The 21,712-nt window shown below is 39.2% G+C and overlaps 1 protein-coding gene across 2 annotated transcripts in view; it reads right to left on the bottom strand.

Annotated features, from left to right (window-relative positions):
* CERS3 (ceramide synthase 3) overlaps nucleotides 1-21,712 on the bottom strand; it is a 147,711-nt gene that overhangs the window by 110,995 nt on the left and 15,004 nt on the right. The window contains exons 1-2 of one of the 2 annotated variants that reach the window (XM_043922616.1): nucleotides 20,244-20,315; nucleotides 11,180-11,353 (exon numbers count right to left, since the gene is read on the bottom strand). In XM_043922616.1, coding sequence (XP_043778551.1) covers nucleotides 11,180-11,352 — 173 coding nt within the window. In that variant the 5' untranslated portion in view covers nucleotide 11,353; nucleotides 20,244-20,315. Of the gene's footprint in view, nucleotides 1-11,179; nucleotides 11,354-20,243; nucleotides 20,316-21,712 lie in introns of those variants that run through there. The other variant, XM_043922615.1, reaches the window with a different exon arrangement.

Genomic DNA, 21,712 nt, shown 5'->3' with positions numbered 1-21,712 from the left:
ATTCTGCTGTTATTGGTGATGCACTCTATAGATGTGTGTTTGGTCTAGTTCATTTATAATTCATAATAATTCATTTATAAATTCAGTTGATCAAGTCTATTTCTTTGTTGATTTTCTGCCTAGTTGTTCTATTCATTATTGAAAATGGGGTATTGAAGTTTACAGCTATTATTGTTGAATTGTTTATTTCTCCTTTCAATTCTGTTTGCTTCATGTTTTGGGGACTATGTTGCTAGGTACATATATGTTTGCAATTGTTCTATCATCTTGATATGTTTACCCTTTTATAGTATAAAATATCCTTTGTTTCCAGCAACAATTTAAAGGCTGTTAAACTGCCTGGTATTAGTATAGCCAAGAACAGAGGAGCCTGAAGGGCTACAGTCCATGGAGTTGCAAAGAGACGGACACGACTTAGACACTAAACAACAACCAAGTATAGTCATCCCAGCTCTCTTTTGGTTATTGCTAGCATGATATATATTTTCTCATTCTTTCACTTTCAACCTATTTATGTCTTTGAACTTAAAATGTGTCTCTCATAGAAATTATATAGTTGGATCATATATTAACATTTCTACCCAGTCCTCCTATCTTTTAGTTGGAGTATTTAATTCATTTACATTTAATGTAAATTACACTTAATTACTGATAAGACAGGATTTATACCTGCCACTTTGCTATTTATTTTCTATACAGTTTCCACTTTTTTGTTTCTCTATCCTTTCATTACTATCTTCTCTGTGTTAAACAGATATTTTCTAGTGTATTCTTTTAATTCTTTTTTATTATTTTTAAAAATAGGGATTACAATTAACATCTGAATTTATAATCTCCTAATTCAGATTAATAATAAAACAATTTAAGCACTATACAGAACTCCATTACCTCCCCTCTCTCTGCTGCTATTGTCATATAAATTACGGACCTATAAACTGTGGTCTCATCAACAGACTTTTATGATTATTAGTTTATGCAGCTGTCTTTCAAATCAGACAGGAGTAAAACATGTTACCAAAAAAATGCATTTATTCTTTTATTTCTTGTGTGGGTGCTTTACTGGTGCTCTTTATTTCTTCACGTGGATTCAAGTACTGTCTGCATCCTTTGCTTACAGTGACCAGGACTCCCTTTAGTATTTATCATAGGGTAAGTCTGCTTAGCAACAAATTCTTCCAGTTTTTGCTTATCTGGAAATGTCTTATCTTCTCTCATTTTGAAGGATAATTTTGCTTGGTTGACAGTTTTTTCTTTCTTGTAATTTTTCCTCCTATTGCCTTTGGCTTCCACAGTTGCTGATGAGAAATCAACTCAATCTCATCAAAGATCACTGTTACATGATAATATGCTTCCCTCTCATTGCTTTCAAGATTCTTTCAACAGTTTGCTTATGATATATCTAGATATGAATCTCTTTAATTAAGCTTATTCTTCTTGGAGTTTGGTTAGCTTTTCAAATTACAGATTAATGTTTGTCATCAGATTTGGAGAAATTTTTAGCCACTTATTTCTTCAAATATTTTTTATCCTGTTCATTTCCTCCTCTTCTGGAATTGCCATTATACATATGTTGTTATGCTTGATCAGGGCTCACAGGTCTCTGAGGTTCTTCATTTTTCCATTCTTTTTTTTTTTTTTTCTGTTCCTTAGATTGCTGACTCTTTCTTCTGCCTGCCCAAAAATGCTGTAAAGGCCCTCCAGTGAATTTTTAATATGAGTTATTGTACTTATCAAGTCCTAAATTTCTATTTGATTTCTTTTTATAATCTATAATTTTATCTCTTTACTGATATTCTTAATTTAGTGACTTTTTTTTTCCTTTTCCATCTTTTATTTATATATGTAAGCATGTATGTATTAACTTTCATACCAGTTTGAACTTGTAAGTTTCTAGTCTCTTCAGTCAGTTGTATTTTAACACTTTCATCATTTTTTTCCCCAATTATCTTTCCTTAGTTTTTAAGCATGGTTTTCTCTAGTTCTTTGAACATTTTTTAAATAGTTGACTTAAAGTATTGTCTAATAAGTTTAACATCCAGGCTTTGTAAGGGACACACTCTATTGACTGCTGTTTTGTTTTTTTTTTTTTTTTTCCTGTGTATGAGCTATACTTTCTTATTTTTTTGCATGTCATAATTTTTGCTTAAAAGTAGACATGCTTACTAATATAATGTGGCAACTCAGGAAATCAGAATATCCCCCTCTTCAGAGTTTGTTGTTGTTCTTGCTGTTTTTTGTTGTCCATTTGTTGTTTACTTTTTTAAACTGATCTGTAAAGTTTATATTCTTTATGTGTGGGCACTGAAGTCTTTATTAGGTTAGCTTAGTGGTCTACTAACGATTAGACAGAGATGTCCTTAAATGCCTGGAACCAATAAATCTTCCAGTGTTTGCTAAGGGGATAATGTACACTTCAGGGGACACGTTCAACACTCAACCAGGCAGTGGACAACTTTGCCTTAGCCTTCACTTCCTGTTTGCACAAAGCCTTAAGGTCATCCAGAGGTGAGAGCTTTGGACTCACCTCTTGATCATACTTTTCTTTATCATGTGGGTGGCCCTGGGCATGCCAAAGCTCTACAAATTCAAGTGGCCTTCTAACTTCCAAGAGTATGTCAGAGCTTTTCAAAATCCCCTATGGACATATTTCCCAGCTTATCTTTTAAAAAGGAAAGCTTTTTGTTTATTGTTTGACCCACTAGTTATCCACTACCCTCAGTTCAGTTCAGTTCAATCACTCAGTTGTGTCCAACTCTTTGCCACCCCATGGACTGCAGCACACCAGGCTTCCCTGGCCATCACCAAGTCCCGGAGCTTCCTCAAACTCATGTCCATAAAGTCGGTGATGTCATTCAACCATCTCATCCTCTGTTGTCCCCTTCTTCTCCTGCCTTCAATCTTTCCCAGCATCAGGGTCTTTTCCAATGAGTCAGCTTCCCATCAGGTGGCCAAAGTATTGGAGCTTCAGTTTCAGCATCAGTCCTTCCAATGAATATTTGGGACTGATTTCCTTTAGGATAGACTGGTTGGATCTCCTTGCAGTCCAAGGGACTCTCAAGAGTCTTCTCCAGCACCACAGTTCAAAAGCATCAATTCTTTGGTGCTCTGCTTTCTTTATAATCCAACTCTCACAGCCATACATGACTAGTGGAAAAACCATAGCTTTGACTATACAGATCTTTCTTGGCAAAGTAATGTCTCTGCTCTCTAGGTTGGTCATAGCTTGGATCCCAAGAAAATAAAGTCTGTCATTGTTTCCACTGTTTCCCCATGTATTTGCCATGAAGTGATGGGACAAGATGCCATGATCTTAGTTTTCTGAATGTTGAGCTTTAAGCCAACTTTCTCATTCTCCTCTTTTAGTTTCATCAAGAGGCTCTCTAGTTCTTCTTTGCTTTCTGCCATAAGGGTGGTGTCATCTGCATATCTGAGGTTATTGATATTTCTCCTGGCAATCTCAATTACAGCCTGGACTTCATCCAGCCCGACATTTCACATGATGTACTCTGCATAGAAGTTAAATAAGCAGGGTGACAATATACAGCTTTGTTGTACTCCTTTCCCAATTTGGAACCAGTCTGTTGTTCCATGTCTGGTTCTAACTGTTGCTTGTTGACCTATATACAGATTTCTTAGGAGGCAGGTAAGGTGTTCTGGTATTCCCATCTCTTGAAGAATTTTCCACAGTTTGTTGTGATCCACACAGTCAAACGCTTTGGCATAGTCAATAAAGCAGAAGTAGATGTTTTTCTGGAACTCTCTTGGTTTTTAATGATTCAATGGATATTGGCAATTTGATCTCTAGTTCGTCTGCCTTTTCTAAATGCAACTTGAACATCTGGAAGTTCATGGTTCACGTACTGTTGAAGGCTGGCTTGGGGAATTTTGAGCATTACTTTCTAGCATATGAGATGAGTACAATTGTGTGGTAGTTTGAACATTCTTTGGTATTGCCTTTCTTTAGGATTGGAATGAAAACTGACCTTTTCCAGTCCTATAGTCACTGCTGAGTTTTCCAAATTTGCTGGCATATTGAGTGTAGCACTTTCACAGCATCATCTTTTAGGATTTGAAACAGCTCAACTGGAATTCTATCACCTCTACTAGCTTTGTTCATAGTGATGCTTCCTAAGGCTCACTTGACTTCACATCCCAGAATATCTGGCTCTAGGTGAGTGATCACACCATCATGGTTATCTGGGTCATGAAGATCTTTTTTGCATAGTTCTGTGTATTCTTGCCACCTCTTCTTAATATCTTCTGCTTCTGTTAGGTCCATACCATTTCTGTCCTTTATTGTGCCCATCTTTGCATGAGATGTTCCCTTGGTACCTCTAATTTTCTTGAAGAGATCTGTAGTCTTTCCCATTCTATTGTTTTAATCTATTTCTTCGCATTGATCACTGAGGAAGGCTTTCCTATCTCTCCTTGCTATTCTTTGGAACTCTGCATTCAAATGGGTATATCTTTTCTTTTCCACTTCACTTTCACTTTTCACTTTCATGCACTGGAGAAGGAAATGGCAACCCACTCCAGTATTCTTGCCTGGAGAATCCCAGGGATGGGAGCCTGGTGGGCTGCCATCTATGGGGTCGCACAGAGTTGGACACAACTGATGTGACTTAGCAGCAGCAGTAGGCAGTTCCAAAATTAATCAATTGTCTCTAATTGTTTCAGACAAGTAACCCATCTCTTCCCAAGGGAAAAGGGAAATAAAGACAGTTCAAAGAAGCAGCAGACAGGTCAGAGAAGGACAATTCTCTGGGAATGATGGTTTGAGGGCGCTCCAACTCTGTTCTGCTTCCTTCAGTGGTTACCAGGCTGCTGGTTTCCACTGAAACTGTGCGCTGTTGGTTTTTCAAGGCTATCAGAGAGGAGAAAAGTTAAGGATAGAAATAGGGCAAGTCAAAATGCCACAAAGCTTGCTGCTCTTTCCGACAGTCAACTGTTTTTCTTAAATAACACTCTCTGGATTGCTGCAAGCCTCTGGTTAATTCTGAATTCTGAAAAGTTAATTTGACAATCTTTGCTAGTTTCCTGATTTTATGAAGGAGAAAATTTTCAGAGGTCCTTACTCTGACATTTTTGTTAACTTCCAATGCATAGTGGTTTTAATTTGCATTTTGGTAATGACTAATGATATTGAACATCTTTTATGTGTTTACTTGTTATTAGTATCTCCTTTGGTGAGACTGCTGCTCCAACTTTTGCCCATTTAAAAAAAATCAAGTCTTTTTGTTTGTTATTAAGTTATGAGTTCTTTACACATTCTGACTTTAAGTCCCTCATCAAATATATACAAAATGTCTTGTATAGATTTTCTCCTAATCTGATTTACTGCTCCATTTTATTGACATCTTTTAAAAATAACTATTAATGCATTTTTACATATCCTATAATTCATCATATCAAGTATAATATTCAGTGATTTTTTTTTTTTGTAAATTTACCAAGTGGTACAACTATTACCATGAATCAGCTTTAGGACATTTTCATAATTCCAATATAATACCTCATATATATTTACTTTAATCCCTGCTCCCTGTTAATCCTGTCACAGGTAATCACTACTCTACTTTCTGTCTTCATAACTGCCTTTCCTGGATATTTAATGTAATAGAATCATATAATATGTGGTTGCTTGTGCCTGGCTTCTTCCATTGAGTAATGTTTTTGAGATCCATCAATGTATCTGGATGCATTTGAAGTTCATTCATTTTTATTGCCAAATAATCTATTGTATAGATATATATTTACATTAACAATGCCTTTTGAAGAATACTTTAGCTATTTACCAGGAGAAATAAAAGCATATACCTACACAAATTCTTCTACTCAAATGTTCACGGAAGCTTTATTCATAAGAGGCCAAAGCTGTAAACAATCCAAATTTCCATACTAGTTAAAGGATAATAAATTTCAGTATAGCAACATGTTGAAAGACTACTCAGCAATGACAAAGAATCACTGATACATATAATGACATGAAAAAAAAACCTCAAAAGCATTATGCTAAATGAAAGAAATCAGACACAAAAGACTATAATCTATATGATTCCATCTATAGGAAATCCTTGAAAAAGGAAAATTATACTGACAAAGCATTTTAGTGATTGCAAGGAGGCAGTAGGTAGGAAGAGAATTAACTACACAGGGTACGGGGATGTTTTCAGCCAATTGAAATCTTCTACATCATAATTGTGGTGATAGTTAAACGACTGTATACATTTGTCAAAATGCATCAAATTTTGGATGAACTTTCTTATATGTAAATCATACCTCAATAAAGCTGATTAAAAATCACATGTCCCTATTTTTCCCTTAGTTCTAACAAAGGCTCCATTGTCTGCTAGGTCAGGCTATTCTAGTACTCAGAAGTTTCTGTATGTAATTAAATGCTGGAAATTTTAGTTATAAATGATCATTTAGCTCTTAAATTCATTTTTGTAACCATGGAGTTGAATAAAAATTTTCCTAGGGATTTCCCTGGCAGTCCAACGGTTAAGACTCCGAGTTCCCAATGTAGGGGGCATAGGTTTGGTCCCTGATCAGGGAGCTAAGATCCCACATGCTGCATGGTATGGCCAAAAATTAAAAAAAAAAATAAATTTTACTAAAATACTCTGATAAAATGTATTAGTTAGCCTTGGTGTTAGCTGCGCAGTCGTGTCCAACACTTTTCGACCCAATAAACTGCAGTCAGCCAGGCTTCTTTGTCCATGGGATTCTCCAGGCAAGCATACTAGAGTGGGTTGCCATTCCCTTCTCTAGGGGATCTTCCCAACCCAGGGACCAAACCTGGGTCTCCCACATTGAAGGCAGATCATTTATCATCTGAGCCACCAAGGAAGCCAGCATAAAATGTGTATAAGCCAATCTAACTTCCAGATGGCCTAAGTTCTCCTGGAAATGGCCTATACATTTCAAAGCCAAATAAAGTATAACATTTCCCTCTAGAGGGTCATGTGGAGATAAGCATACACAATGGATAAAAATACAGATCTATAACATACTTGCTGATATGAGGAAAATGTCTACAGTCAAAGCATAAATTTAAAGAAGAAAGAGAAATAATAGTCCTGTTTGTTAACATGTCCAGGCTTCAAGAACAGAAATAACATTTTCCGTAAAACAGAGGAAGTATATATGTAAGCACAGTTTGCTACTTTAGCATTATATTTCTTTTCAAAAGAATCTAGACAATCAATTCACCTTTTACTTATATATTCACTTATACTTATGTAAATATACGTAAATATGAATAGGTTCTTAATTAAAAACTTATTTTTAAAAAGGAGAGAATAAAGAAGCACATAAATATTTGATAAACTGAACTTAAAAAAGGAAGGAAATGACAGGTCTTAGCTCTATAAGGACCTTAGACATGAACTTGCCTGAACTTTCATTTTATTGATATGGAATAGAAGGGGAAAATCTAAGAGGAAGAAAAGAGAATGTGAGCTTCTACTCCCATGTAGAATGGTTCAAAGTTAGGTTAATTACCAGGGCATGAGTCACAGGTTTGCTACTATTGCAGAACTGAGCCCTCAGATGGCCTCTTTCAGACACCTCTTCACTTAGCACTGCAACAGTTACCTGTGAGCCAAAAGCTGAGCAATCCCAGAGCACTACTCTACACATACTTTTTTTTTTCTCAATATTCTCTTATGGAATAAAGAAGAAGGCAAGCCTAGGCATTTATTAAGCATGTGAAGTTTAAATACTTCTCCTAGACAGAAACAATAGCCTACTGCCATTAACATTGACTCCCAGTTCCTAAGAATTGAAAGGCTCTGTGATCAGAATTTAATCAGAGGGTTTTATATGAAAGAATAAAGATCTGAAGCAATGCAAGTCTCAGATAACATTTAAGTCCAATGTATGTATTTTGAGACTTTCAACTGAAGATACTAACAATCCTTTTTCAATTCCTGTAAACTGCTACACCTACCCTTCTTTAAAGAACCCTTAATGTCCTCCTGTTGCTCAGTAGAAATGGCAGAGGCCAGAAACCTATTCATTGTATCATTAAAAGTAAAAGAAAAGGGCTTCCCTGGTGGCTCAGTGGTAAAGAATCTGCCTACTACTGCAGGAAACACAGGTTCAATCCTTGATCCTGGAAGATCCCATATGTCGCGGAACAACTAAGGCCATTTACCATGACTACTGAACCTGTGCTCTAGAGTCCACAAGTCACAACTACTGAGCCCAACGTGTACTGCAACTACTGAAGCCTGAGTTCCCTAGGGTTAAGAGAAGCCACCTAAATGAGAAGCCTGTGCACTGCAACTAGAGTGTAGCCCCTGCTTGCAGCAAATAGAGAAAAGCCCTCAAAGCAATGAAGACCCAGCACAGACAAAATAAATAAACAAAATTATAAAAGTAAAAGAAAAAAAGTTTACCTTCTGATTTTACCACCCTTACCCTTGCCTTGGACACTTCCAGGGCCATAATTTACTCTGAGATAATGTGCTTATTTCACAAGTGATTAAATTTGAGTAGCTTAGATCCCCTCTAAGTCATACTTAAGACACAAAGAACAATGTATAGAAGAATCTGGATCTACTAGTTAGTAATTGCTATTCTAGACCCCTCCCCTCAAAAAATCAAAACATAAGGCACAAATTAAAACTTGTAAGGAAACGAAATTCTAAATAGAAAGCAAATGTCAGTAACTTTCAAATGATTGACTTATTTGTTCTTCATCTCTCTATTTCTCTACTCCTTTCTGGGATGGGCCCTTTCTCATTGTGAATGGCTCCTGCCTAGGATAAAAATGAGCCAGACAAATCACAACTCCGGGTCACTTCCTAGAATGAGGAGGTATAGCAAAAACATAAATGCAGGACGAAAGAAAGAAGCTTTCTTGTGATATCACAGGATATGCTGAAACATGGTATCAAGTTTACATGAGGTTTTGATAGGAAAGTTCACATTTGCTATCATCCCCTTAAGCCTTATCTTCTATATTTCCAAAGGATATTAATTTACTGTCTTTGCCATCAGGAGTACTTCACTGTGAAAGCCCTAGAAGTCCTGGTTCAAGGGAAAATAAAAGCCCATCAGCCCTGAATTTGGCATCACAGCACGTGGGCTCATCCCAGTCTACTCTTTGCCTACACGTGCCTACTGGCCATGTGACCTTGGCCAGCTCACTGAGCTCTCACTTTCCTGACTGAGATCATACCACTTATGATTTTATATATCTCCTAAACTATAAGCTTCTATTCAAATGCAAGGTGTAAGTAATATCTTATGATCTAAGCAGTTTAATCTAATGCAAACTACATAGAAGCCTTGAAAAAATATTAATTTCTACTTCAAAAAGCATGATCTTGCTCTCATGTTAAATTTTCCTTCCTTCTTTTGCATTAAAAGAGATATGAAAAGATATGAAAAAAAGAGATAAGAGATCACTGGAGCAACAAAGAGTTTTTTCTAGTGTCATGGGATGGAAAAAACTAAGGCTGAGTTATTGGGAGTTAAAGTTATAAGGAGGTAGGAAAGACTATACTTAACCCCTTGAGAAGAAGTAAGAATGGCCCTAAGGATTAAAAGAAGATTTGATTCCTTTCTGATCATTGTTGGAAAGGACAAGACCAGGACACAGCAAGTTGGTCTTCTACAGCTATGCTGCTCTGGCAAGCAAAAACACTTTTCTAGTTCACTGTCTGATCAAACGTTGAAAATGGAGCTGTCCACCCCAAAGTAGGAAATCTGCAAGTGTACAACCTGGATGTCAAATTCAAAGATCATCAGACACTACTCAAGAAAAGCAAGTATTTCAGGACAGCAGAGTAATTTGCTAATTTACAAGTGCAGTAGCACAATTCTAATTTAGGCATTCTTTGACAAATCTAAACATGTGAGTAAAAGCAGAATTAACTGTCAAAAACGAAAAACATTGTTAAACATTCTCAGCTAGAGTTCAGTGATATCAAGCAGCTTTCTTTTCCTCCCCCTATCAATAGCACATTGCTGGCCAAAGTAAAGTTGTTATTTGTACAGAAACCTCTTGGACAATCCATGAAACCAAACCCTCAAGATGAGAACCCTGCAAATGGTTAAAAACGTGCGATCTGCACCACAGTTAGTCTTGGACAAAATGATCTTTATCAGATTTTGTCTTGAAAGAAAGTGAAAGTGAAGTGAAACTGCAAATCACTCAGTCGAATCCGACTCTTTGCAACCCCATGGACTATGCAGTCCATGAAATTCTCCAGGCCAGAATACTGGAGTGGGTAGCCTTTCCCTTCTCCAGGGGATCTTCCCAACCCAGAGATCGAACCTAGGTCTCCTGCATTGCAGATGGATTTTTTACCAGCTGAGCCAGAAGGGAAGCGCCCAAGAATACTGGAGTGGGTAGCCTATTCCTTCTCCAGCGAATTTTCCTGACCCAGGAATTGAACCGGGGTCTTCTGCATTGCAGGCAGATTCTTTACCAACTGAGCTATTGGGGATTTTGTCTTAACTCTTGACATTTGAATATTCTTTTTGCTCCAAAAAAAATTAATCGGAGACAACTACCAAAATTATAGATGAACATTTATCTTCAGTTACCATGACACTAGTACGGTTTTAATAAAAAGGTTGGAAGTAATATCTATTTAAAGTAAATTAAGAAAAAGAAAAGTTCACTTTTTCTGAGAAAGCAAATTGATATTTTTTCTTTGATTTCCTTATCCTTTGGAATGAAGGCTTGCTATTAAAATTTTCAAAAAACCTTTAAACTATGCTATAGAACAATACTGTTTGGTCTTTAATGAGCCATTTCTGCTATTTTATAGGCATTCTAAAACGATAACGCATCCACTAGCTGTACTCTCCTAATACTGCCGACAAAGGACACGGGCGTGCATGTCTGTTGTCAGACCACATGGTACATGGAAGATGAGCCAAGTTCTTTACCGTCATTGACTCTAATAAGCTCTGTGATCCTCAACCTTTCCCAACCTCAATTTCCTTCACTGTAAAACTCACGTACTTGTGGAAACAGAATTTCTGATTCTCATTTGCTCAGTTTCTAGACAACATTTAGTGTGCATCTGATTTCATGAGCGCCCATTAGTGGTGACCTCTGAGCAACAGATTAAGATTCTTTAAGGATCTTACCAAAATTCTTTACTCTAGAGGTGGGGCAAAGGGGAATGGAGAGGAAAGACACACAAACATTACTTACTTTTGAAAAAAATGTCTGATAATTATCAAGACAAAAGCATATGGAATAGTCATATATAAATGAGAGGGCTTCACAAAGATGAGTCCATCGTGATCTTCAAGATCTGACCATTTTATTGTTGGAGGAAGCCAGAATCTTTCCAACCAAAACCATTCTTTAAATGTCTGAAACATTCTAAAAGACGAAAAAAGAATATATTAGACTTATAAAACAAATACTTAAAACTGAGACAACACTGACACCTTTACTCAAAATACCTAAACTAGAGAGTTCTCAACAGAGGGTGAGAACAAAGTACTATTATTTAATGGACGTCATGGTTCTTCATTGTATTAAACAGGTATCATGCTGCAGAAACTCTCAGAACAGTTTTGGTCATGGCATGGCAAACTGAAGTTTAATACACCACTGTTCATGCTCTTGGCACAACATACATTAATATTATGGGAATGTATCTTCCTCTTATATATTTCTATTGTATGAAAATTAATTTAACAATAACCTCTACAACTTCAATATGCCAAAGGCCAACTTCATAAAATCTCCAAGTAGGTATCCTAAGAATTTCTCTAGGAGACAAAGGACAAGTATATTTAACTTTGTATTACAATGAAGAATTCAAATTACTCCATGTCAACAAATATTTAGAGATCCCATTATTTGTCAAGCCCTGTGCTAGGCACTGAGGATGCAAAGATTAAAAATCCAGTGCTCCTCCCCTAAGGACCTTATATTCTGTGGGCAAGGCAGGCCTGAATGACTGACACACTTTTTTTTAGGTACAATAAAACATGTTTGTAGTGAGTGCTGAGGGCTTCCCTGGTGGCGCAGATGGTAAAGAATCTGCCTGAATTGCAGGAGACCTGGGTTCAATCCCTGGGTTGGGAAGAGCCCCTGGAGGAGGGAATGGCAAGGCACTCCAGTATTCTTGCCTGGAGAATCCCCATGGACACAGGAGCCTGGCGGGCTACAGTCCACAGGGTCACAAAGAGTCGGACACGACTAAGTGACTAAGACATACACACAGCGAGTGCTGTGGAACACGACGATCAGCACTAAGCCCAGCCAAGGCCTGGGACAGGTGACCCTCGGGATGTCTTGCACAATGAAGTGAAGTGAAGTGAAGTTGCCCAGTCGTGTCTGACTCTTTGCAAACCCGTGGACTGTAGTCTACTAGGATCCTCTGTCCATGGGATTCTCCAGGCAAGAATACTAGATTGGGTTATTATTTCCTTCTCCAGGGGATCTTCCCGACCCAGGGATCAAACCCGGGTCTCCCGCATTGCAGGCAGACACTTTACCCTCTGAGCCACCAGGGAAGCCTTGGACAATAAATGGAAATAAACCACAGAAAAGGAGGAAAATGGGAAAGAGGAAATAGAAGTTCTAAGGAAAGAAAGGACACTGATCAAGTAACTAGAAACACAGAACATACAGACGCTCCAGTCTCATCATTTGTGCTACGACAATTTTAATCTTGACATTTTGATCTTGAGGATGTTTTGACCTCATCATTCAATAGTTAATCAGAGAAAGAAGTAAAAATGTCCTCAGATTCACTATAGGGTAGTCAAAATAACTCTATCAAAATCTCTTGACTGATATAACCCAGTGCCCATGGAACACCACCAGCAGTGTGGTTCAGCCACAATGTAAGAATTCAAGGTGTGGGATGCTTGGTCACACACTGGTGCCCAGAGCCTCAGTTTGTTGTCCTGCCATAATTACTAACAGTGCCCCTTCCTCTCAGGAGTGCCCCAGTTTGGGTAATTAACCATACGGTGACTGTCATGAAAAGCCTGGTGAGACAGTTCAAACTTGGTCACAGAGGGTCTGCAATCCATGCTAAGGAGCTTGGGCTTTAGCTAATGGAACCAAGGAAGAGGATTATGCAGAGGAATAAAATAATCAGATACTTTAGGAAGGCTGCTTGGGCATCTAGGTTCTCTGTGAGCCCATGTGGTGTCTTTGTGCTGACTAGAGGATAGTGTCCCCTCTGGGCAGACTCAGCCCTTGGACGCAGCACGTGAGAGCTGGTTTTCAGCCCCCAGAACCCCTCCTCCCACCCGCAGCCAGGCACACACATGGCTGCTCTCTGGCAGTGTTACGATGCACATTTCAGGGCACTGGAAGACTCGAGCAATTTTGAGTTTGAGATAGTAGATACAGTTAGAAATGGGAAGCTGCAAAGAGCAGTGGCATCAGGGAGCTGAACATGCTGATAACAATGCTGTTCACAAGATTACACATGAGATCCAAAGTGGGCAGAGCATAAAGACAGGCCAAGAAAGAAGTGAGAACGAGGGGAAAAACAGAAAATTCAAGCAGCTGGAGGTCAAAGAACAAGTCTGGTGGGAAGGAGACTAAGCACCCGAAAGAGCGTGAAGACTCTGTCGGAGGCGAGGTTGAGAGAGGAGTACTGACGTTACAGACTTCTGACTTCAGATGAAGAGGAATTCCAGAGTGTGGACTCCAATATCCTTCAGAAAAGTCCATACCAAAACCAAACAACTAACCCTGGTGAGATACTCCCTATTTTATTTCATTTCTCATCCACTGCTCAGAGACATGCACATTCAAAGTGGCAAGAACCTAGTCACATCTACACCTTCAAGGCTTGTGTGGAGAAAGAGAAGGGCTGCTTTCTTTTTCAAGTATTAATCATTTTACTATAACTTCTACTCTGGAGGAGGATAAGCACCACTAATACAGTCACAAAATTGTGCAAATATGGTGGAATAAAGGTCATCAAGGAGATTTATTGAATACTTTCCATTAGTTTAGAAGGCTACAGAAAGGAAAGGGGTGATCCTGGACTTTAGGGAGCTTACAACTGAGTGAGGACTGACCTGGATTGGGCTCAGGAAGAGACAGTGTGAACTGATGAAAGAGTTGTTAGGAGGAAAGAATTAACACACTTCCACAAGCAAACTAAGGATTCAGGGAACTGAATGCACTGGTTGCCTGGGCCATCTGACATACCTGACCAAATATGGAATCAAGAGGAAATCTATGATGAAGTGCACAGTCAGATACAGCTCAGAACAAGAGCAAGCACAAGTCTTTGAGTCAGACTACAACTAACGTTCAAACTTCCTACAGATCTTAGAAATGAAACCAGGCAACAGGAGTCTCTCTCATCAAAGACAAACCTCGTTCCAGGCCTGTGTCCTTCATTGCATCAGAATGAGCTACTCCTGCAAAGGCAAACCTATTTCTTCCTAAAAGTTTGCCTCAGCAAGTTCATTACATTATTGGCTCCAAATTTAATAAACTATGACTCAGGAAACAAATAGCAGTGGCAGTGAGTTTGTTTTGGTATTATTATAATAATCTTTATACAGAATAGTTTGCTAACTCCTAAAATGCATCTCCAGGCAGTACAGATTATTTTGTCTAGTGTGAAACATAACTAAAAAATAGCTTTCAATGGTTATATAGGAGTTGCCATGCTAAATAATATGCGAGCAACAAAATGAGATTTGTTGAAAGCCTAGTAACTTTAATACCCAACAACCAAAAAACATATAGAGAAAGAACTCAGAGTTGCAAGTGATCCCCTGGAAAATGTAGCTCAAACTGAGAAAAAATTACATTATTTACTATTTCTTCATGTACTGCCACCAAATATCAATTATTGCTGCTTCAAAAGAGTTAAGAATCTTTTCTTCACACAATACACAAAAATTAACTCAAAATGGAAGCACAGACCTAAATATAAGGGCTAAAATAATAACACTCTTATAAGGTTGTGTAGGAGTAAATCTTCATGACCTTGGGTTAAGCAAAGCTTTCTTGCTTATGACACCCAAAGCACAAAAATAAAAAACAGATAAATTTGGCCTCATTGAAATTTTGGTTTTCAAACAAACCTTTTGGTTCTCAACGGATACCATCAAAAAAGTTAAAAGAAAATCCGCAGAGTGGGAGGAAATATATGAAAATCATAGATCTGATAAGGGACTTGTATTTAGAATATGGCAGAAAGTAAAGAGGAACTAAAGAGACTCTTTATGAGGGTGAAAGAAGAGAGTGAAAAAGCTGGTTTGAAATGCAACATGAAAAAAACTAAGATCATGACATCCAGTTCCATCACTTCATGGCAAAGAGATGGGGAAAAAGTGGAAACAGTGACAGATTTTATTTTCTTGGGCTCCAAAATCACTGCAGATGGTGACTGCAGCCATGAAATTAAAAGACACTTGCTTCTTGGAAGAAAAGCTATGACAAACCTACACAGTGTATTAAAAATCAGAGATATTACTTTGCCAACAAAGGTCCATCTAGTCAAAGCTATGGTTTTTCCAATAGTCATACATGGATGTGAAAATTGGACCATAAAGAAGGCTGAGCACCAAAGAACTGATGCTTTTGAACTGTGATGCTGCAGAAGACTCTTGACGGTCCCTTGGACAGCAAGGAGATCAAACCAGTCAATCCTCAAGAAAAGCAGTCCTGAATATTCACTGGAAGGACTGATGCTGAAGCTGAAGCTCCAATACTTTGGCCACCTGATGCAAAGAGCTGACTCACCGGAAAAGACCCTGATGCTGGGAAAGACTGAGGGCAAGAGGAGAAGGGAGCGACAGACAAAAAGATAGTTGGATGGCATCATGACTCAATGGATGTGAGTTTGAGCAAACTCCAGGAGTTAGTGAAGGACAGGGAAGCCTGGTGTGCTGCAGTCCATGGGATTGCAAAGAATCCGACATGACTTAGAGAATGAACAGCAACAATAATGCTATAACATGGATGCTCTTGAAAACATGCTCAATAAAAGGAACAAGGCACAAAAGGCATATATTGTATGATTCTATTCATGTGAAATGTTCAGAACAGGCAAATGTATGGAAACAGACAGGTTAGTAGTTTCGTAGGGTGTACAAACAGGTGTGGGGGGAAATGGGGAGTGACTGCTAATGGGTACAGAGTTTCTTTGGGGTGATGAAACTGTTCATAAGTTGGATGTGGTGTTGATTGCATAACTCTGAGAATATACTAAAAAACATTAAATTTCACACTTTAAATGAGTGAATTGTATGGTATGTGAGCTACATCTAAAGGAAAAAAATGTTAAAAACTCCCCTTCTAAGCTTCATCCCCTTTAAACCTTTATGTCTTTTAATCCATGGCTCAGCCTGAACTTCATGTTAAAGCTTCCTATCATTTCATTTAAGGGGTTTAAGAGTTATGTCCCAAATTCACCTGAGTCATGACTGTGTCCAAGGGGACTTCTCTGGCAGTACACTGGTTAGAACTCTGACATTTCATTGCCAAGGATGCACATTTAATCCCTGGTCAGGGAACTAAGATCCCTCAAGCCGCACAGTGCAGCCAAAACAAAATAAAACAAACAAAAAATTGTGTATATGAACTCAGAAACAGAAGTAAATGAAGGAAAGACTATATCCAGATTCAGACTTCAGCATGATTTTAAAGTTAACAGCTTTCTGTAAGGAAAAACGTTCAGTCTTTAAAAAGTAAAAATCAACTAACTCCTCTAAGAAGTGGTTCTCCCAGATGATAGCCCTTGGTATAGATTGTTCAATAGATGCCCACAGGCCAACATTCCAGCTCTGGGCAGTGGCTTTACTCATCCAGGCTGTTCCTCCAGTTAGCCTCTCTACCATGCCTGCTCTCGAGATGCGATCTGGGGTTAAACTGCGACAAGCACTCTCCTCCTCCTTCCTGTCGTTTCAGTCTAGCAGCAGGAAGCGAGTCACAGTCTCTTAGCCTCTCAGCAGCTGTCTTAGGGCCAGAGGCCTGTTCCAGGACTGCGGGCATCCTTCATAGTCAGCCCTCCCTGACTCTAAGACATGCCATTCTGGAGCGAGCAGGACACCCAGCCCTCATGATAGCAGAGAAGTCATTACTGTGTGTGGAGCTGGCGCCATGCCTTTCCCTCTATGAAAGTCAAGGTGGACAATTCTCCATCTGCTGGCTGTTGGCCTGGGATGGCCTGGGCTTGACCAAATGGATGCTTTACCCTGGACTTGGAATCTGGAGCAGACAGGGACAAGCGGCAGTGTGGCAGCAGATGGCATTCTACCCAGCTGCTGCTGCTGAGAAGTCAGCTGTCACCTCTTGGCTTCCTGCCCTCCTGATCACCGGTTTCTACCGTGGTCCAGGTTTGACCTAGCACCCTTTCTTTGGTGCTGTGAGTCACTTTCAGTGAAGTCTTTTTTTTAAGGTAATAAGAAAACAGGTGGCTTCCACTGCTTATAATCAAGAGTGATGACTGATACACCTAGCATTTTCCTTACCCTCTTTTAGGAGAAAGGGACAGCTCCAACTCAACTGTCTGAACCATAAACTTAGCAACAGTGCCTGTTCTTAGGATTTCCAAATGGAGAAGCAGGAACTCCCCTGAATAACTGAGGAGGGGCAAGTAGCTTGTAGCATCCGTCAATTTCTCCCTCTGGTTAGCCACCATCTCTCTTGCCCACAATAGACACTCATTGGTCCCCTTTCCTTTCTTTCTCTCCCATATTTGCTCCTGTTTTGCATACTATGCTTCAAAGTTGACAGTGGCGCTCAGTCATTACTTAAACATTTTTTGGTTGTTCAGCGTAACATAGACTATTGGCCTCCCTGAGACAGCCTTAAAAAGCTTGGTGAATGACAAATATTATCTACACAGAGTGGAATGGTACCTGATGCTGTGTTAACTAAGTATCATAATATTTAAACAATCCTTAGATAGAAACAAAGTGAAATGGAAAGATCCCTGTGTTTTTAAAACCCCACAAGTTACTGCTTAAAAGCAAGTCCTAAGCATTTGCAACAATGAATCTCATTCTGGGACCCTACCCATGACTCACTCACTTTTGAACACTCTGAGAAGCTCACTAAATATCATATCAAACTCATAGCCCACTTCCCATCTTTATTAATTTGGCTGAAATCTAGGCTTTTCTGGCAACTGAAAATCTCCAAGAGTGTTGACAACTCTTCCGCCTCTGCTTAGAGTCCTCTGGGAAGCAAATGTATTCATTTACTCCTTGGCCATTCTCAGTCCCCTTTTTTTCTCATCAGCTACTCAAACTCCATTTTCCCATCCTTTGTACATTCTCTAAGTACTGAAATCCCTATTTACATAAAAAGAATATCTGAAGGAACTTCAATTTTTACCTATATAAAAAAATCTGAAGCTATTTTTTAAAATAGGAAATATTTGCAAGTAAAGTACCTGGAGTTATTTCCTTTTACTTGGGGAAGTAATGGAGGTGGCATCTTAACCCAGCTGTGTTTTCCCACTAATACTGTGGAAATTTTACACCCTATTTTCAACTCCAGCTGTCAGTAGTTTGCAGGAAAACCATCTAATGCATGTAGGGTTTTATGACTCATTATTTTCTGACCTCATGGATACAGAACCCAGCAGGGTGAAAGTAGCCTGCTAAGCCACTTTCTTAGACACACACTATTAAATCTGACCTTAGGACTTGAAGAAATAAAATCATCTGGGTTACAAGTTTATCACTATTTGAAGCAACATTTTTGTAAAGTTCTGAAAAAATGTGTTATTCAAACTATTGCTGAGGTAAGAACTCTAAATCAGGCTGAGGTTTTGGATAGGTTCCGCTATCTATCAATCCAATCCCAACTATAAATACCGCATCAGTTGAGGAGATAGCTCTACAGAATATCTCTTGGATGTGAGGGGAATGAAAGAAAGCGTCTCTACAGAACAGAAAAAATTGCTCAGATAGAGGATGGTGATGAGAAATAGGAAGTTAAGAAAATAAGTTTAACTGAAGTAAAGGTAAATTCCTGAGCAATGTGAGTGAAAGAGAGACCCTCTTGAATCAATATTCTTGGTCTTTGAGTACTATTATGGTTGGAGGATATGAGAGTTGGTGAGAGTTTTTGAGACTGGGTGACCAGCTGGATTAAGTGGGACCAGGGTTTTCTGGTGAAGAAAAGTCAGCTCCAGAAGAGCAAGAATCTTGCCCAACTCATTCACTGCTGTATACCCAGAGCTTGCCACACAGTAGACACAATGTAAGTATCTACTGAATGAATCAATGGAGGGTTTATACTATGGTCAAAAATGATATCTAATTTAACTATGTACAACTTCATTTTTATTAGTTGCAAAACAACTTTTAAAATTTGGTGCAGAAGGTCAGGCAAACATGTTTATTTACCTTCAGTTTATTTTTTTCCTTTGGAAATAACTCTACTAACTCAGTCAAAACAACTGGTTTATGCCTTTAAGATAAAACATAAAGAAAAATACAAGCACCTAGTTGCTTCCTGTGAACTGTGCCAACTGTAAATTCCTATTCTAAAAGCATTTTAAGTTGTGCCTTTTTAGATGAATAAGACAATGCAAAGGACAGAGCAACTTAACTCTGAAGGATATTTATCATGACTAAGTTAGTGCATAAAAAGTTAATAAATATCTGGGCTTATAACTTTAGAAAACTGAAGAGAAGGAAAAAAAGCCCTATACTTTAGGTAAAGAATTAACTTATAACAAGAAAAAAACAATTTTAATTCTCTCATATTGAATTTTACAGTTGTATCAATTTAAAGCCTTGAAGAAATTCATAATAGATTTAGAGACTAAAAGGAAACTTTCTGAGGATCTGTAGCAAAAACATGGTATCACCTTGAAGACGCCATTGAGGGGGTATCAGGATGTCCTAGGTATCCATGCATACTGACTTTTAGCTACAGACCCCCACCCTAACCCCCAAATTTAACCTGGACACGTGGCTGCCCTGCCATGCAAGACAACATTTCCCAACCTCCCTTTAGCATGGCTAGATGTGGTTATGCATGACCATGTCTCAGTCAACGACACAGGAACAGAACTGATTTGGGTAATCTTCCCAAAGACCAAGCTGCATGCCCTGGTTTCTCTCCTGCCCGACAGTTGGAATGGGGATAGCAGACCTGGAGCAACCTTTGAAGCCAATCAGCACATTAGCCCCAGTCTACCCATATCTGGACTGTTATGTGCAAGAGAAACAAACTTCTATCTCATGTAAGTCACTGAATTCTGATGCTGTTTGCCTGCTCTGTGAAATGATTCTGACCCCTTTAGTCCCTTTACCTATTTCCCTTTGCCAGCTGGCCCAGGAGCTTTGTAAGTAGGGAGTGGTGGAGAGACACTGCAGGATCAGAGAGTTTTATTTTTGGCTAGGGTGTGCTTCCAGTGAAGGCTCCAGGAGCCCCCGGCAGCCAGCAGAACGCATCAGCACCTTCCCGAGGAGTTCTGTGGCCACGTATCTGCAAAGAAACACTCGTCAGTTGACAGCACCTTAGAGAGCAAATTTCTTGCAAGTTCTGAGGGTTCTCAGAACAAGTTTCTGGTTCCATCAGCAACTCTGTATGCGCTTTCAACTCCAGGAGTTGGTGATGGACAGGGAGGCCTGGCGTGCTATGGTCAAGGGGGTCGCAAAGAGTCAGACACAACTGAATTGACTGAACTGATGCTCTCTCAACAGGGTCTGCACATCAGCCTGGGGGGCTACTTCCTTGTGTACTCTATCCCAGCCCAGGGGTCGTGACTGCTTCCTACAGCCGTGATTCCTATAATCTTTAGAGTTCTTCCTATTGGCCGAACCTTCATTCTCTAATGCTTAGTGACTTGATGGAAAAGTCTAACAAACTTTATGTGCTTACTCTAATACCAATTAACAAAAACTAAAGTTATACTGAACAAAAAGCCTCTGAAATTGAAATGAGAAGAGCCTTCTCATTTTCCCCTTCTGATGCTGTACATAGAGTTTGCTTAGAGATTAAAAGTAGACTGGAGATTTCAGGAAGATGTGCTTCTCCATTTTTGCTTCCACTGATTCCAAAGCATAGGTTAATGTCTCCATGAGCCAGCTATCACTTTCTACTTAAGACAATACTTTTTCACTGTTAGTAAACATTATGGAAAAATTTCAAGCAGAGCTAATAAACCCTTAAAATGCCAACAAGGCACTTGGCATCTGTAAGGGGTCACTTTCTCTCTCAAGCCAAGGCTCTTCCCTGGTGTTGCTCTCTTCAGGCCATGTTTGTCTTGGCTCTGTAAGAAAACAGCACAATATGCCTTGATCTAGGTTCTGAACTTAAATAGCCCCTTCCTAACTCAAATAATGAACCAGTAATGTTTAATTCCTAGAAAAGTACAGGAAGGGTCACCACTTGCTGTTGTGTGCAGAAGAAACCCCAGGAGGAGATGGCTTTGCCTGTGGCTTATTGTCCAAAGCAACTCCAGCTGTGTTTGCAGGCAGTTCTCACTGCCTTTCCCCAGTGTGCACTCTCTCAGTGCACACTCTCACACTCTTCCCCAGTGCACACTCTCTAGTGCACACTCTCACACTCTTCCCCAGGGCACACTCTCTCAGTGCACACTCTCAGTGCACACTCTCACACTCTTCCCCAGTGCACACTCTCTCAATGCACACTCTCTAGTGCACACTCTCACACTCTTCCCCAGGGCACACTCTCTCAGTGCACACTCTCTCAGTGTACACTCTCACACTCTTCCCCTGGGCACACTCTCTCAATGCACACTCTCTAGTGCACACT

The sequence above is a fragment of the Cervus elaphus genome, chromosome 13 (genome assembly GCF_910594005.1).
Source record: "Cervus elaphus chromosome 13, mCerEla1.1, whole genome shotgun sequence".
In the NCBI taxonomy this organism is placed as follows: Eukaryota; Metazoa; Chordata; class Mammalia; order Artiodactyla; family Cervidae; genus Cervus; species Cervus elaphus.
Note: the sequence above shows the minus strand (reverse complement) of the source record. Positions and strands in the feature narration are given on the sequence as shown.